Here is a 16,255-nt window from a genome sequence, read left to right as displayed (position 1 = left end):
CACATTCATACCATCCGTATTCACACCATTCACACCATCCACATTCACACCATCTGTATTCACACCATTCACACCATCCACATTCATACCATCCGTATTCACACCATTCACACCATCCACATTCACACCATCTGTATTCACACCATTCACACCATCCACATTCATACCATCCGTATTCACACCATTCACACCATCCACATTCACACCATCCGTATTCACACCATTCACACCATCCACATTCATACCATCCGTATTCACACCATTCACACCATCCACATTCACACCATCTGTATTCACACCATTCACACCATCCACATTCATACCATCCGTATTCACACCATTCACACCATCCACATTCACACCATCCGTATTCACACCATTCACACCATCCACATTCACACCATCCACATTCACACCATCCGTATTCACACCATTCACACCATCCACATTCACACCATCCGCAGTCACACCATCCACATTCACACCATCCGTATTCACACCATTCACACCATCCACATTCACACCATCCGCAGTCACACCATCCACATTCACACCATCTGTATTCACACCATTCACACCATCCACATTCATACCATCCTTATTCACACCATTCACACCATCCACATTCACACCATCCGTATTCACACCATTCACACCATCCACATTCACACCATCCGTATTCACACCATCCACATTCACACCATCCGCAGTCACACCATCTGCAGTCACACCATCTGCAGTCACACCATCCGCAGTCACACCATCCATATTCACACCATCCATATTCACACCATCCACATTCACACCATCCATATTCACACCATCCACATTCACACCATCCATATTCACACCATCCACATTCACACCATCCACAATACTTAAGGTACAAGTAGCTAAATGAGGAAGTAGCAGTGTGATTCATACTATCCTCCTGTACGCTACACCACTGCTGTCCTCCTGTAGTCTACACCACTGCTGTCCTCCTGTAGGACACACCACTGCTGTCCTCCTGTAGGTAAACACACCACTGCTGTCCTCCTGTAGGCTACACTACTGCTGTCCTCCTGTAGGCTACACCACTGCTGTCCTCCTGTAGGCCACACCACTGCTGTCCTCCTGTAGGCCACACCACTGCTGTCCTCATGTATGCCACACCACTGCTGTCCTCCTGTAGTCTACACCACTGCTGTCCTCCTGTATGCTACACCACTGCTGTCCTCCTGTAGGCTACACCACTGCTGTCCTCCTGTAGTCTACACCACTGCTGTCCTCCTGTAGTCTACACCACTGCTGTCCTCCTGTAGGCTACACCACTGCTGTCCTCCTGTAGGCTACACCACTGCTGTCCTCCTGTACGCTACACCACTGCCGTCCTCCTGTAGGCTACACCACTGCTGTCCCCCTGTAGGCTACACTACTGCTGTCCTCCTGTAGGCTACACTACTGCTGTCCTCCTGTAGGCTACACCACTGCTGTCCTCCTGTAGGCTACACTACTGCTGTCCTCCTGTAGGCTACACTACTGCTGTCCTCCTGTAGGCTACACTACTGCTGTCCTCCTGTAGGACACACCACTGCTGTCCTCCTGTAGGCTACACCACTGGTGTCCTTCTGTATGCTACACTACTGCTGTCCTCCTGTAGGCCACACCACTGCTGTCCTCCTGTAGGCCACACCACTGCTGTCCTCATGTATGCCACACCACTGCTGTCCTCCTGTAGTCTACACCACTGCTGTCCTCCTGTACGCTACACCACTGCCGTCCTCCTGTACGCTACACCGCTACCGTCCTCCTGTAGGCCACACCGCTGCTGTCCTCCTGTAGGCTACACCGCCGCTGTCCTCCTGTAGGCCACACCACTGTCTTCCTCCTGTAGGCCACACCACTGCTGTCCTCCTGTAGGCCACACCACTGCTGTCCTCATGTATGCCACACCACTGCTGTCCTCCTGTAGTCTACACCACTGCTGTCCTCCTGTACGCTACACCACTGCCGTCCTCCTGTACGCTACACCGCTACCGTCCTCCTGTAGGCCACACCGCTGCCGTCCTCCTGTAGGCCACACCGCCGCTGTCCTCCTGTAGGCCACACCACTGCTGTCCTCCTGTAGGCCACACCACTGCTGTCCTCATGTATGCCACACCACTGCTGTCCTCCTGTAGTCTACACCACTGTCTTCCTCCTGTAGGCTACACCACTGTCTTCCTCCTGTAGTCTACACCACTGCCGTCCTCCTGTAGGCTACACCACTGCCGTCCTCCTGTAGGCTACACCACTGCCGTCCTCCTGTAGGCTACACCACTGCCGTCCTCCTGTAGGCTACACCACTGCCGTCCTCCTGTAGTCTACACTACTGCTGTCCTCCTGTATGCTACACCACTGCTGTCCTCCTGTAGGCTACACCACTGCTGTCCTCCTGTAGTCTACACCACTGCTGTCCTCCTGTAGTCTACACCACTGCTGTCCTCCTGTAGGCTACACCACTGCTGTCCTCCTGTAGGCTACACCACTGCTGTCCTCCTGTACGCTACACCACTGCCGTCCTCCTGTAGGCTACACCACTGCTGTCCCCCTGTAGGCTACACTACTGCTGTCCTCCTGTAGGCTACACTACTGCTGTCCTCCTGTAGGCTACACCACTGCTGTCCTCCTGTAGGCTACACTACTGCTGTCCTCCTGTAGGCTACACTACTGCTGTCCTCCTGTAGGCTACACTACTGCTGTCCTCCTGTAGGACACACCACTGCTGTCCTCCTGTAGGCTACACCACTGGTGTCCTTCTGTATGCTACACTACTGCTGTCCTCCTGTAGGCCACACCACTGCTGTCCTCCTGTAGGCCACACCACTGCTGTCCTCATGTATGCCACACCACTGCTGTCCTCCTGTAGTCTACACCACTGCTGTCCTCCTGTACGCTACACCACTGCCGTCCTCCTGTACGCTACACCGCTACCGTCCTCCTGTAGGCCACACCGCTGCTGTCCTCCTGTAGGCTACACCGCCGCTGTCCTCCTGTAGGCCACACCACTGTCTTCCTCCTGTAGGCCACACCACTGCTGTCCTCCTGTAGGCCACACCACTGCTGTCCTCATGTATGCCACACCACTGCTGTCCTCCTGTAGTCTACACCACTGCTGTCCTCCTGTACGCTACACCACTGCCGTCCTCCTGTACGCTACACCGCTACCGTCCTCCTGTAGGCCACACCGCTGCCGTCCTCCTGTAGGCCACACCGCCGCTGTCCTCCTGTAGGCCACACCACTGCTGTCCTCCTGTAGGCCACACCACTGCTGTCCTCATGTATGCCACACCACTGCTGTCCTCCTGTAGTCTACACCACTGTCTTCCTCCTGTAGGCTACACCACTGTCTTCCTCCTGTAGTCTACACCACTGCCGTCCTCCTGTAGGCTACACCACTGCCGTCCTCCTGTAGGCTACACCACTGCCGTCCTCCTGTAGGCTACACCACTGCCGTCCTCCTGTAGGCTACACCACTGCCGTCCTCCTGTAGTCTACACTACTGCTGTGATTCTGAAGTCTACACCCCTGCTGTCCTTCTGTAGATAAACACACCACTGCTGTCCTCCTGTATGCTACACCACTAGCGTCCTCCTGTATGCTACACCACTGCTGTCCTTCTTATATCCCAGCATTTATTAAAGTTGGATAATCTTTGGATGCTGACAGCAGTCACTCCATTGGAAAACATAGCTTGGACTGCAGCCTACAAAAGCCTATTCCTCCTGCTCTTCTCCCACAATCCATCAAAAGCATCGTAATGGTCTCTGAATTATAGTCAGACTCGCTCAAGCGGAACAAACTTACATTTGCACCTTTTTTCAATGTTGTTTTCCCTGTATCACACAGCGTTGAGATTCCCTGCAATGACAACAAGCTCAGTCTGATGATGCTGTGACACACCGCCCCAGAACATGATGGACCCTCCACCTCCAAATCGATCTCGCTCCACAGTACAGGCCTCGGTGTACTGTGAGAATATTTATCTGAATTTAATTTTAATTTTAAAGTAATTCTAGAAGTAATCATCCAAAAAATATATATAATTTCTTTAATCTGATAACAATATTTTAGATAATATAGGTAATATAACAGATTACAGCTCCATTTGTTTTTGTAATCCATTACATGTAATCCGTTACTCCCCAACCCTGAAGCCAACAGTTACACAGTGCATGCACACAAACTACCAAAGCACATCTAAACTCAGCAAAAAAATGACCCTGTCTTTCAAAGATAATTCGTAAAAATCCAAATACTGAAGAGGCCTTTCAACTGACTCTGAAAAACACCAAAAGAAAGATACCGAGGGTCCCTGCTCATCTGTGTAAACGTGCCTTAGACATGCTGCAAGGAGGCATGAGGACTGCAGATGTGGCCAGGGCAATAAATTCCAATGTCCGTACTAAGACAGAGCTACAGGGAGACAGGACGGACAGCTGATCGTTCTCGCAGTGGCAGACCACGTGTAACAACACCTGCACAGGATCGGTACATCCGAACATCACACCTGCGGGACAGGTACAGGATGGCAACAACAACTGCCCGAGTTACACCAGGAATGCACAATCCCTTCATCAGTGCTCAGACTGTCCGCAATAGGCTGATAGAGGCTGGACTGAGGGCTTGTAGGCCTATTGTAAGCCAGGTCCTCACCAGACATCACCGGTAACAACATCACCTATGGGCACAAACCCACCGTCGCAGGACCAGACAGGACTGGCAAGAAGTGCTCTTTACTGACGAGTCGCGGTTTTGTCTCACCAGGGGTGAAGGTTGGATTTGCAATTATCGTCGAAGGAATAAGGGTTAAACCGAGGCATGTACTGTGGAGCGGGATCGATTTGGAGGTGGAGGGTCCATCATGGTCTGGGGCGGTGTGTCACAGCATCATCAGACTGAGCTTGTTGTCACCGCAGGGAATCTCAACGCTGTGTGTTACAGGGAAGACATCCTCCTCAATTATGTGGTACCCTTCCTACAGGCTAATCCTAACATGACCCTCCAGCATGACAATGCCACCAGCCATACTGCTCGTTCTGTGCGTGATTTCCTGCAAGACAGCAATGTCAGTGTTCTGCCATGGCCAGCGAAGAGCCCTGATCTCAATCCCATTGAGCACGTCTGGGACCTGTTGGATCAGAGGGTGAGGGCTAGGGCCATTCCTCCCCAGAAATGTCCGGGAACTTGCAGGTGCCTTGATGGAAGAGTGGGGTAACATCTAACAACAAGAACTGGCAAATCTGGTGCAGTCCATGAGGAGGAGATGCACCGCAGTACTTAATGCAGCTGGTGGCCACACCAGATACTGACTATTACTTTTGATTTTGACCCCCCCTTTGTTCAGGGACACATTATTCCATTTCTGTTAGTCACATCTGTGGAACTTGTTCAGTTTGTCTCAGTTATTGAATCTTGTTATGTTCACACAAATATTTACACATAAGTTTGCTAAAAAATAAACGCAGTTGACAGTGAGGTCATTTCTTTTTTTGCTGAGTTTACATTCCTCTCATCCTGTTAGCTGTGTCTGGCATCCCACCACTACTATGTCTAGCAAGCTGCCCACCAGTTCTGGTTTGCATGGAAGCAACCAAGTCAAGTTGTATTATGTAGAGTTAGGGGTTCAGCCAAACTCTTTTACTTTTGCAAAGGTAGCAACAGCCAAAATAATCAGTATGCTGGCAGAGCTTAAATGCTCCAAAGCCACAGGCCTGGATAATATTCCTGCAAGGTATCTTATAGATTCTGCTGAGCAAATTGGCCCTTGTATTACGCATATCGTTAGTCTCTCTCTTGAACAAGGCACCTTTCCCAGGGACATGAAACAAGCTGAAGTTATACCTCTGAATAAGGGTATAAAGTCTGACCCTGGGAGTTACAGGCCTGTATCTATCCTCTGTGTAACATCAAAGATCCTGAAGAGAATTGTACATGAACAAATGTTTGAATATGTTAACAAACAGGGTCTAATGTATGATTTTTCAGTCAGGTTTTTAGAAAAACCTACTCCACTGATTCATGTCTACTTTACTTGACTGACTTCATCAGGAAAGAGATTGATGAGGGAAATCTGTGTGGAATGGTACTGCTGGACCTACAGAAGGCCTTTGATACAGTTAACCACTGTCTCCAAACTGGAGGCACTGGGCTTAAGCAGTATCCCTCTAGGCTGGGTAGGCTGGAGGCTGGATTTTTCTTCATGTGGATGACTCTACACTTCTGGTGTCTCACAAAAGTAAAACTAGATTGGAGAGCATACTTAGCACAGAGCTTACTAGCATTAGCAAATGGCTTGGAGATAATAAGCTATCTCTGCACTTAGGGAAAACTGAAGCAATTATTTTTGGATCCAGACCTAAACTGTGCAGGTTGCCTGAAATCAGAGTGCAGTTAGGGGGTGAGTTGCTGACTACTAAAACCTCTGTTAGCTACTTTGGATGCATCCTTGATGGAAGCTTGGGAGGTGTGAGCATGGCCAATAAGGTGCTAGGGAAGGTTAATGCCAGGGCTAAGTTTTTGGCTAGAATGTCCAAGCTGCTTGATAAGGACTCCATGAGAGTGCTAGCTACTGCCCTCATTCAATGCCATTTTGACTATGCTAGTACTTCCTGGTTTGGGGGCTTATCTAAACTTATGAAGGGGAAGTTCCAGATAGCCCAGAATAAGTTGATCAGGGTAGTATTGAAGGTGAGTCTAAACTGGCTGCCTGTTGAGGCTAGGGTGTCCCAGATTAGACTAGGTTTGGTTTACATGAGTAGTTATGGTCCTGCGCCCAGATATCTAAGTCATTACATTCCTCGTGTTAGGGATGCACACAATCACAGCACCAGATCAGGTGTTGCCGAGGTGTGCTTATACAGGTTCAGGAGGAATGCTGGGAAAGGTACGTTCTTGTATACTGGAGCCTCAGAATGAAATGAGTTGCCTCTGCCCATAACAACAACATCCTCTCTGGGCATCTTTAAACATAAAGTAAAAACATGTTTGATTTCTTCTGTGCCCATATGAATAACCCCTATGATGAAACTGGAATGATGAGATAATGTTCTTCTTCTCTGTTTTTGTTTTATTATTTCACTGCTATACTGTGTTCCATCTTGACCAGCCATCTTGTCTCAAGAGGACCACAATGGAAATAAGTCCCAGACTTTATTGTGTGTTATCCTCGATAATGTTATTATTGTTCATATATGGCCTTTTCAAGTTTTGTGTGTGCTTGTTTTTATAAATGGTTGAATTAATAAACTAAACTAAATCTTATTAGCTGTGTCTGGCATCCCACCACTACTATGTGTCCTGTCCACCTAGTTCCAGATTCACAGAAATCAGTGAAACTTCAGTGTTCCTCCCATCTGTTTTGGGCCCTCTGCCAACCCCTCTCTCCCTCCCTCTCTTTCTCTCTGCATTCTCTGTGTCCCCACTGTCTCTAAGGTGAGTCATGAAGCCAAGTTCACAGCATAGTATACAGCATGTTAACAAAATGTCTTGATCCTCTTATTCTCAACAGAAGGGCAACACACGTTAATCCACTATTATACTGTCCAGCCACACACACACACACACACACACACACACACACACACACACACACACACACACACACACACACACACACACACACACACACACACACACACACACACACACAATGTCAAACATTTGTTTCTGTATTGATCGCTTGCAGCACTGAGGGAGGTGTTCACGGTGCTGGTGGTGTGTCTAAGATAGGGTGCCTTCCAACCACTAAGTTTATGCTGTGTGTGTGTGTGTGTGTTAATGGTGTCTAAGACAAGAGGGTGTCTCTCTCTCTCTCTCTCTCTCTCTCTCTCTCATGTCAGCATCATGCCACTCTACATGACAGAGTGAGTCTATAAGAGGGAGACTCTACATGAGGGAGACTACATGACCGAGTGATTCTACACAAGGGAGACTCTCCCTGACAGTGAGTCTATATGAGGGAGACTCTACATGACAGAGTGAGTCTTTACGAGGGAGATTCTACATGACAGAGTGAGTATATATGAGGGAGACTCTACATGACCAAGTGATTCTACACAAGGGAGACTCTCCCTGACAAAGTGAGTCTATATGAGGGAGACTCTCCATGACAGAGTGAGTCTATTTGAGGGAGACTCTATATGAGAGATTGAGTCTATTTGAGGGAGACTACATGAGAGTGAATCTATACGAGGGAGACTACATGACAGAGCGAGTTTATAAGCGGGAGATTCTACATGACAGTGAGTCTGTAAGAAGGAGACTACATCACAGAGTGAGTCTAAGTTTGAGACTCTACGTGACAGAGTGAGTCTATACGAGGGAGACTCTACCTGACAGAGTGAGTCTATACGAGGAAAACGCTACCTGACAGAGTGAGTCTATACGAGGGAGACTCTACCTGACAGAGTGAGTCTATACGAGGGAGACTCAACCTGACAGAATGAGTCTATACGAGGGAGACTCTACCTGACAGAGTGAGTCTATACGAGGGAGACTCTACCTGACAGAGTGAGTCTATACGAGGGAGACTCTACCTGACAGAGTGAGTCTATACAAGGGAGACTCTACCTGACAGAGTGAGTCTATACGAGGGAGACTCTACCTGACAGAGTGTGTCTATACGAGGGAGACTCTACCTGACAGAGTGAGTCTATACGAGGGAGACTCTACCTGACAGAGTGAGTCTATACGAGGGAGACTCTACCTGACAGAGTGAGTCTATATGAGGGAGACTCTACCTGACAGAGTGAGTCTATATGAGGGACACTCTACATATTGCTCCCTTAATGACAGTAACAGTGTTAGAGGAAGCCCCGGGTCCTGTTCAATTACCAGTGCCATCATCTCACCCCAATGTTATCTGAACAGTTAAGGTACTCCACAGATGGCTATAGATGACAGACATATTTATCGTCATCCCACAGCCTAGGGCTTTGTCCCAAATGGCATCCTGTTCCGTTTATAGTGCACACTTCTTTTTTTTTACCATTGCCCGTAGGGCTCCCATAGGGCTCTGGTCAAAAGTAGTGTACTCTGTTGGGAACAGAGTGCTATTTGTTACACACAGCCCTAGAACACATGGAAGCCAATGAGAAGCACTGGCTAGCTGTGTTTACGTTCCAATGCACACAGAAATATAAAAGAGGCCTGTTTGATGACTCCGGAGTCAATGGTGCTTTCATGATATAGTGGGCGCCATGGATAAAGTCCAGCCACATGGCAACTGGTACAAGTACAATTTGGCTACATGGCTGAACATAGTTCAACTCTTGAGGCGGAGCGAGGTCGTTAGACTCGTGTGCCATCTGTTGAGTGGCCCAAGTGATTAGGGAATTATTTGTTAGGGAACTACTTTGTCTAACAGCCATTGGGACGGTGAAGCAGTGCAACGATGTTAGAATGTACTCTTAATATGCAGTGAGCTCTAACAGTAGTGTGTTAGTGACAAATGTTTAGTTGTTTTGGCTCTGTACTCCAGCACTTTGAATTAGAAATTATACAATGGTTATGAGGTTAGTGCAGACTGTCAGCTTAAAATTGTGGGTATTTTCAATCATATTAGGGGACCAAAATTATTGTGTATTAAAGTAGTACAAATGTAAGTATTTTGGTCCCATATTCATAGCATGCAATGATTACATCAAGCTTGTAACTCAACAAACTCTGGATGCATTTGCTGTTTGTTTTGGTTGTGTTTCAGATTATTTTGAGCCCAATAGATATTAATGGTCAATAATGTATTGTGTCATTTTGGAGTCACTTTTATTATAAATAAGAACAGAATATGTTTCTGAACACTTTTACATTAATGTGGATGCTGCCATGATTACGGATAATCCTGAACAAATTGTGAGAAAGTTACAGAGGCATAAATATCATACCCTGCTCCAAAATGCTAACCTCCCTGTTATTGTAATGGTGAGAGGTTAGCATGTCTTGGGGGCATGAGTTTGGTGCATCTTAAAATGGGGGGGGGGGGGTCTATGTACAAAATATGCTGTAATTCCTAAACGGTTCAACCTATATGGACGAAAATACCCTTAAATTACAGCTGACAATCTCCACTTTAACCCCAACATCATTGTACCATTTCAAGGTGCTAGAGTACAGAACCCAAACGACAAAAACAATATGTCACCAATACTTTTAGAGCTCACTGTACGTGATGTAGTCAGTGCATCATTCCAAAGCCCAGTTCAGATACATTAGCCGACATGACGGGGCAAAACTAGACCATTTAAGAATGTCGAGTTGTAAAAACAGCTGACTGAAGATCAGGTCGCAGATCAAACAGGGGGGAGTCAAGACCGTTTCTAAGGCAACAGCGCCGCTTTACAACGAAGTGATGAAACTTTGATACAAAATTGCCACTTGTTGTAGCAAGGTGTTTTAGCAAAGATATATCACGGAACGTGTGTACCAGAAACAGGCCACACCGTGTGACTTGTCAGAGAAACATCCGCAAGATAGGCTAGCAAGCTGCAGAAACATTTTTTTTATTAATTTAACCTTTATTTAACTAGGCAAGTAAGTTAAGAACAAATGTAATTTTTATAATGACGGGCTACACTGGCTAAACCCGGACGAGGCTGGGCCAATTGTGCCCCCCCCCCTATGGGACTCCCAATCACTGCCGGTTGTGATACCGCTGCATCACACGAGAGTTCTAAAACTTCTAAAACTAAACTGTTCAGATCAAACAAACTTTGTTCTATAACGACATAAAACCGTCTAATCTCGTCTCATGTATCTGAACTAGGCTTTAATACTAAGTGGTGTGCTAGTCTGGATATTAGAACAGAACCAGGGTTTAGTTAAAGGTAGAGTCAGTGATGCACAAAATGAACAGCAATATCGGGCCAATTGCTGCAACAACTAAGACTGTTAAAGGGTGAGGCTACATCATCCTGCTGCTCATGGTGACATCATCCTGCTGCTCATGGTGACATCATCCCGCTGCTCATGGTGACATCATCCTGCTGCTCATGGTGACATCATCCTGCTGCTCATGGTGACATCATCCTGCTGCTGATGGTGACATCATCCTGCTGCTCATGGTGACATCATCCCGCTGCTCATGGTGACATCATCCCGCTGCTCATGGTGACATCATCCTGCTGCTGATGGTGACATCATCCCGCTGCTCATGGTAACATCATCCTGCTGCTCATGGTGACATCATCCTGCTGCTCATGGTGACATCATCCTGCTGCTCATGGTGACATCATCCTGCTGCTCATGGTGACATCACCCCGCTGCTCATGGTGACATCATCCTGCTGCTCATGGTGACATCATCCTGCTGCTCATGGTAACATCATCCTGCTGCTCATGGTGACATCATCCCGCTGCTCATGGTAACATCATCCCGCTGCTCATGGTAACATCATCCTGCTGCTGATGGTGACATCATCCTGCTGCTCATGGTAACATCATCCTGCTGCTGATGGTGACATCATCATGCTGCTCATGGTGACATCATCTTGCTGCTGATGGTGACATCATCTTGCTGCTGATGGTGACATCATCCTGCTGCTGATGGTGACATCATCCTGCTGCTGATGGTGACATCATCTTGCTGCTCATGGTGACATCATCCCGCTGCTCATGGTGACATGATCCTGCTGCTCATGGTGACATCATCATGCTGCTCATGGTGACATCATAGAGTCTGTTTAAGACCACCACTACTCACCCCAGGGTCACACAGCTTCAACCCATCAATCAATTCCGGCCGTCTCTACTCACCCCAGAGGTTTCTCCAGTCGACTGGCGGGTGATCCTACAATCTCTCCCAAGGTACAGAACACCTGCCCCAAGAAGTCCTGATGGGGGAGAGGGGGAGAGGAGGGAGGGATAAGGGACGGAGGGAGGAGTGGAGATTTCGTTGTTCATGGGGAGACAGGGAGAAAACAAGGACAGCTGATGAGGAGCTAAGCAGCGTGTTATAAGCAGTGTGTTATAAAACATTGAAGAGAGATAAAGTTTGGTTGGAGGAGTCAAACACGTACGTCAATGTCGGAGGGCTTCCAGGGAGGAGGAGAAGGAAGAGGAAGAGGAGGAAGAGGAAGAGGAGGAGGAGGGGTACACCAGGCGGCAGCATAGACAATAACAACAATGACAACAATAACAACCACAGAGCATATCATGTAAGAGAAGGCACAAGACTTAAATACCATACAAGACCGTCATCAAACAAGAGAAAACACAAAGCGGCAAAGAAGAGAAGAAAGGGGGGGTACGGGGGAGGAAGGGGGAGAAAGGAAGAAAAGGGGGGAGAAAGGGGGATAGAACGGGGAGAAAGGGGGGAGAAAGGGGGATAGAACGGGGTAGAATGGGGAGAAAGGGGGGAGAAAGGGGGATAGAACGGGGAGAAAGGGGGATAGAACGGGGAGAAAGGGGGAGGAAGGGGGATAGAACGGGGAGAAAGGGGGATAGAACGGGGAGAAAGGGGGATAGAACGGGGAGAAAGGGGGAGGAAGGGGGATAGAACGGGGAGAAAGGGGGAGAAAGGGGGAGAAAGGAAGAAAAGGGGAGAGGAAGGGGGGAGAAAGGGGGATAGAACGGGGCGAAAGGGGGGGAGAAAGGGGGATACAACAGGGAGAAAGGGGGGGAAAGTGGGATAGAACAGGGAGAAAGGGGGAGAAAGGGGGATAGAACAGGGAAGGAAGGGGGAAGAAAGGGGGATAGAACAGGGAAGGAAGGGGGAAGAAAGGGGGATAGAACAGGGAAGGAAGGGGGAAGAAAGGGGGATAGAACAGGGGAGGAAGGGGGAGAAAGGGGGATAGAACAGGGAGAAAGGGGGGGAAAGGGGGATAGAACAGGGAAGGAAGGGGGAGAAAGGGGGATAGAACAGGGAAGGAAGGGGGAAGAAAGGGGGATAGAACAGGGAAGGAAGGGGGAAGAAAGGGGGATAGAACAGGGAAGGAAGGGGGAGAAAGGGGGATAGAACAGGGGAGGAAGGGGGAGAAAGGGGGATAGAACAGGGGAGGAAGGGGGGAGAAAGGGGGATAGAACAGGGGAGGAAGGGGGAGAAAGGAAGACAAGGGGGGAGAAAGGGGGATAGAGAGGGAGAGAGAGAGGGAACTGGGTTTTATGTAAGACGACAGCTAGTAACACAAAATTGAGTACAAAACAATCAAATTTAAACTTGGCAAATGAAGAAATAATGAAGAATTTTGTGGTATTATGCAAACCATTGACTGCAGATATATTATCATATATTATATTATTGTGTGACTAATGCGTTGCTTTTCAAAGCTTTCACTGCAAAACATTATGCTATCATTCATTCATCATCATATACATCTTATACATGTGAGCACATTGCTATTACCATTGAAGTACAATAGATCATGCCTAGAATTTAAGAAAATGGGTTTCACAAGTTTTGTTAATGGTATGAAACAGCATCTTCAGTTCTTACAAAAAATATAGGTCACACGATAAAGACGGGTTAGCTGATAACGTCAAGGAGAACGATGCTCACGCTTCAATGGGGCAGAAGTCTGTGAGCATATGGTTCTGGATGGCCAGATGGCTACCAACAATGATAAGAAACTGCCATGGTTCTGGATGGCCAGATGGCTACCAACAATGATAAGAAACTGGCATGGTTCTGGATGGCCAGATGGCTACCAACAATGACAAGAAACTGGCATGGTTCTGGATGGCCAGATGGCTACCAACAATGATAAGAAACTGGCATGGTTCTGGATGGCCAGATGGCTACCAACAATGATAAGAAACTGGCATGGTTCTGGATGGCCAGATGGCTACCAACAATGATAAGAAACTGGCATGGTTCTGGATGGCCAGATGGCTACCAACAATGACAAGAAACTGCCATGGTTCTGGATGGCCAGATGGCTACCAACAATGACAAGAAACTGCCATGGTTCTGGATGGCCAGATAGCTACCAACAATGACAAGACACTGCCATGGTTCTGGATGGCCAGATAGCTACCAACAATGACAAGAAACTGCCATGGTTCTGGATGGCCAGATTTTTACCAACAATGACAAGACACTGCCATGGTTCTGAATGGCCAGATGGCTACCAACAATGACAAGACACTGCCATGGTTCTGGATGGCCAGATGGCTACCAACAATGACAAGAAACTGCCATGGTTCTGGATGGCCAGATGGCTACCAACAATGACAAGAAACTGCCATGGTTCTGGATGGCCAGATAGCTACCAACAATGACAAGACACTGCCATGTGTGGAATCGTAAGTGGCTAGTTTTAGCTTGTTTCATCTTGTTCTTGATACCATGTCTTGCTTTCACGTCAATGCTAATAAAGCAACAAACAAAAAAATAACTACCTTGGCCAACCATGAACTGTCACAATGTATTTGAGAGACGTGTGCTCATTTTACAAATGTATTTATGTTTTCAATAAACATTGGAGACTAAATCAAGTTTACATGCTGTCAACAATCTAAGCCAACCCCGTCTGTTTTGACCCGGTTTTGTTGCTAAACAACCAACTTGTCTATGTGCTAAATGTATTATTATGAAAGCTACACAATATCAATACATAATGTAATATGCTATCAATATTTATGAAAAGGTAACGGTGTGCAGACAGACAGCAAGGCCACATCGTGAAACGCTGGTTAGTATAGCAATATTATTTACTATTTCCATCCAACACTATATGTGAGCTTCGGGACGACATGGATTTTGATTAGCATAAAGCCAAAATAGGGAATGGCATGCATTTCAAAATAAAAGTTTACATTTCAAAATAAAAGTTTCCATTCATGGAGAATAGAGGATGATGGCAAAGAAAAAGTCAAACAACAATGAGGCACCGGCACAAAGTGATAGCTTTTCCACTTACATGCTTTGCCAGATCTGGACTTTTGGAATCAATGTCATATCTGAAATCACAAAGACAGTCAAATTCAAGTGGTGACTGACTGGCGTTTGAACATTAACACATAGAAACACAGTGGTTTGATATCATTCTTGATGGCGTGTAGGCTAGTCTACAGTGGAACAACGATATAATGACAGACATTTGAACAGACACAGAAGGCATAGGGGCCACCAGCCACCTAAAATTTAAAAAAAAGATTTACCGGTTAGAAAAAAACATTTACTTCACTTAATCCATCTACACTTCATAAATGAAGACCCCTTTACACTATTGCCCCTGCTGTAACTCACGTATTCACATTAGAAACGATACAGTTTAGAAAAATTTGTCTTAGCAGCTGCCAGCCGATAAGCTTTGGGTATAGAGGTAATTAGAATGGTTGTGGTCATACGCAATTCCTTTAAAAACTACTCATGCTCTTTTCAAATAAGTAATTCAAATGGAGGAATGTGTCCTCCCCTCACCCCCCCCCCCCTAATCCCGCTGACAGAGGTATATAAAAGAGGAGGAGGATGGAGGAGGAGGGAGGAGGAGGAGGAGGAGGGGGAGGGAGAAGGTGGATGGAGGAGGAGGGAGGAGGAGGAGGGGGAGGAGGGGGAAGAGGGAGGGAGGAGGAGGAGGAGGAGGAGGAGGGGGAGGGAGAAGGTGGATGGAGGAGGAGGGGGAGGAGGAGGGAGGAGGGGGAGGAAGGAGGAAGGGGGAGGGGATGAGGGGGAGGGGAGGGAGGAGGTGGAGGAGGAGGGAGGAGGGGGAGGAGGGGGAGGAGGGAGGAGGGGGAGGGGAGGGAGGAGGTGGATGGAGAAGAGGAGAAGGCTGTCCCGCTGACAGAAAAAGAGAAATGTAAATGTCTTAGACTAATTAACATATAGGTGTAGCACCTCTCCTTAGTCTCCCAACAAGGAGTTAAATGAAAAGGGCCCACGTGAAGTTATTAAGCCTCTTGAGAGGTTCAGCAGAGCCTGGATATTTACTGTACTGTATCATCAAGTCCATGTGGGCTACTCTCTATTCAAAGTAGTACAAATTAGGCAGTGTTTTCTCTTGCTGATGGCTGGAAATGTACTGTAAAATTAAGTTCATGAGGGCTTCTGTCAACTCACTGTAGAAAGACAAACAATAATATTAGGCAGAGGCTATTGAGGGAATAAGGAAATGATATTGTCTCCATTTTCAAAACCTCTTAATGAAGTGTCACCTCTCTGCTCTGCACTCTGATTGGGTCTTTTAAGAGACTGGGAGGAGGAGGAGGATGGAGGAGGAAGAAGAGGAGGACAATGGAGGGAGGAAGAGGATGAGGGGAGAGAGAAGCGGGGGAGGAGGAAGATGTAAGAGGAGAAGAAG

General features: G+C 47.3%; 1 protein-coding gene across 3 annotated transcripts in view; it reads right to left on the bottom strand.

Moving 5' to 3' along the window:
* The window catches only part of LOC135527745 (copine-5-like), a 188,911-nt gene that overhangs the window by 104,466 nt on the left and 68,190 nt on the right, over window positions 1-16,255 (bottom strand). The window contains exons 5-7 of one of the 3 annotated variants that reach the window (XM_064956278.1): window positions 14,876-14,915; window positions 12,035-12,049; window positions 11,772-11,848 (exon numbers count right to left, since the gene is read on the bottom strand). In XM_064956278.1, coding sequence (XP_064812350.1) covers window positions 11,772-11,848; window positions 12,035-12,049; window positions 14,876-14,915 — 132 coding nt within the window. Of the gene's footprint in view, window positions 1-11,771; window positions 11,849-12,034; window positions 12,050-14,875; window positions 14,916-16,255 lie in introns of those variants that run through there. The other 2 variants (XM_064956279.1, XM_064956277.1) reach the window with 2 other exon arrangements.

The sequence above is a fragment of the Oncorhynchus masou genome, chromosome 33 (genome assembly GCF_036934945.1).
Source record: "Oncorhynchus masou masou isolate Uvic2021 chromosome 33, UVic_Omas_1.1, whole genome shotgun sequence".
In the NCBI taxonomy this organism is placed as follows: Eukaryota; Metazoa; Chordata; class Actinopteri; order Salmoniformes; family Salmonidae; genus Oncorhynchus; species Oncorhynchus masou.
The sequence above is the reverse complement of the archived record's forward strand: the minus strand, read 5'-3'. Positions and strand labels throughout refer to the sequence as shown.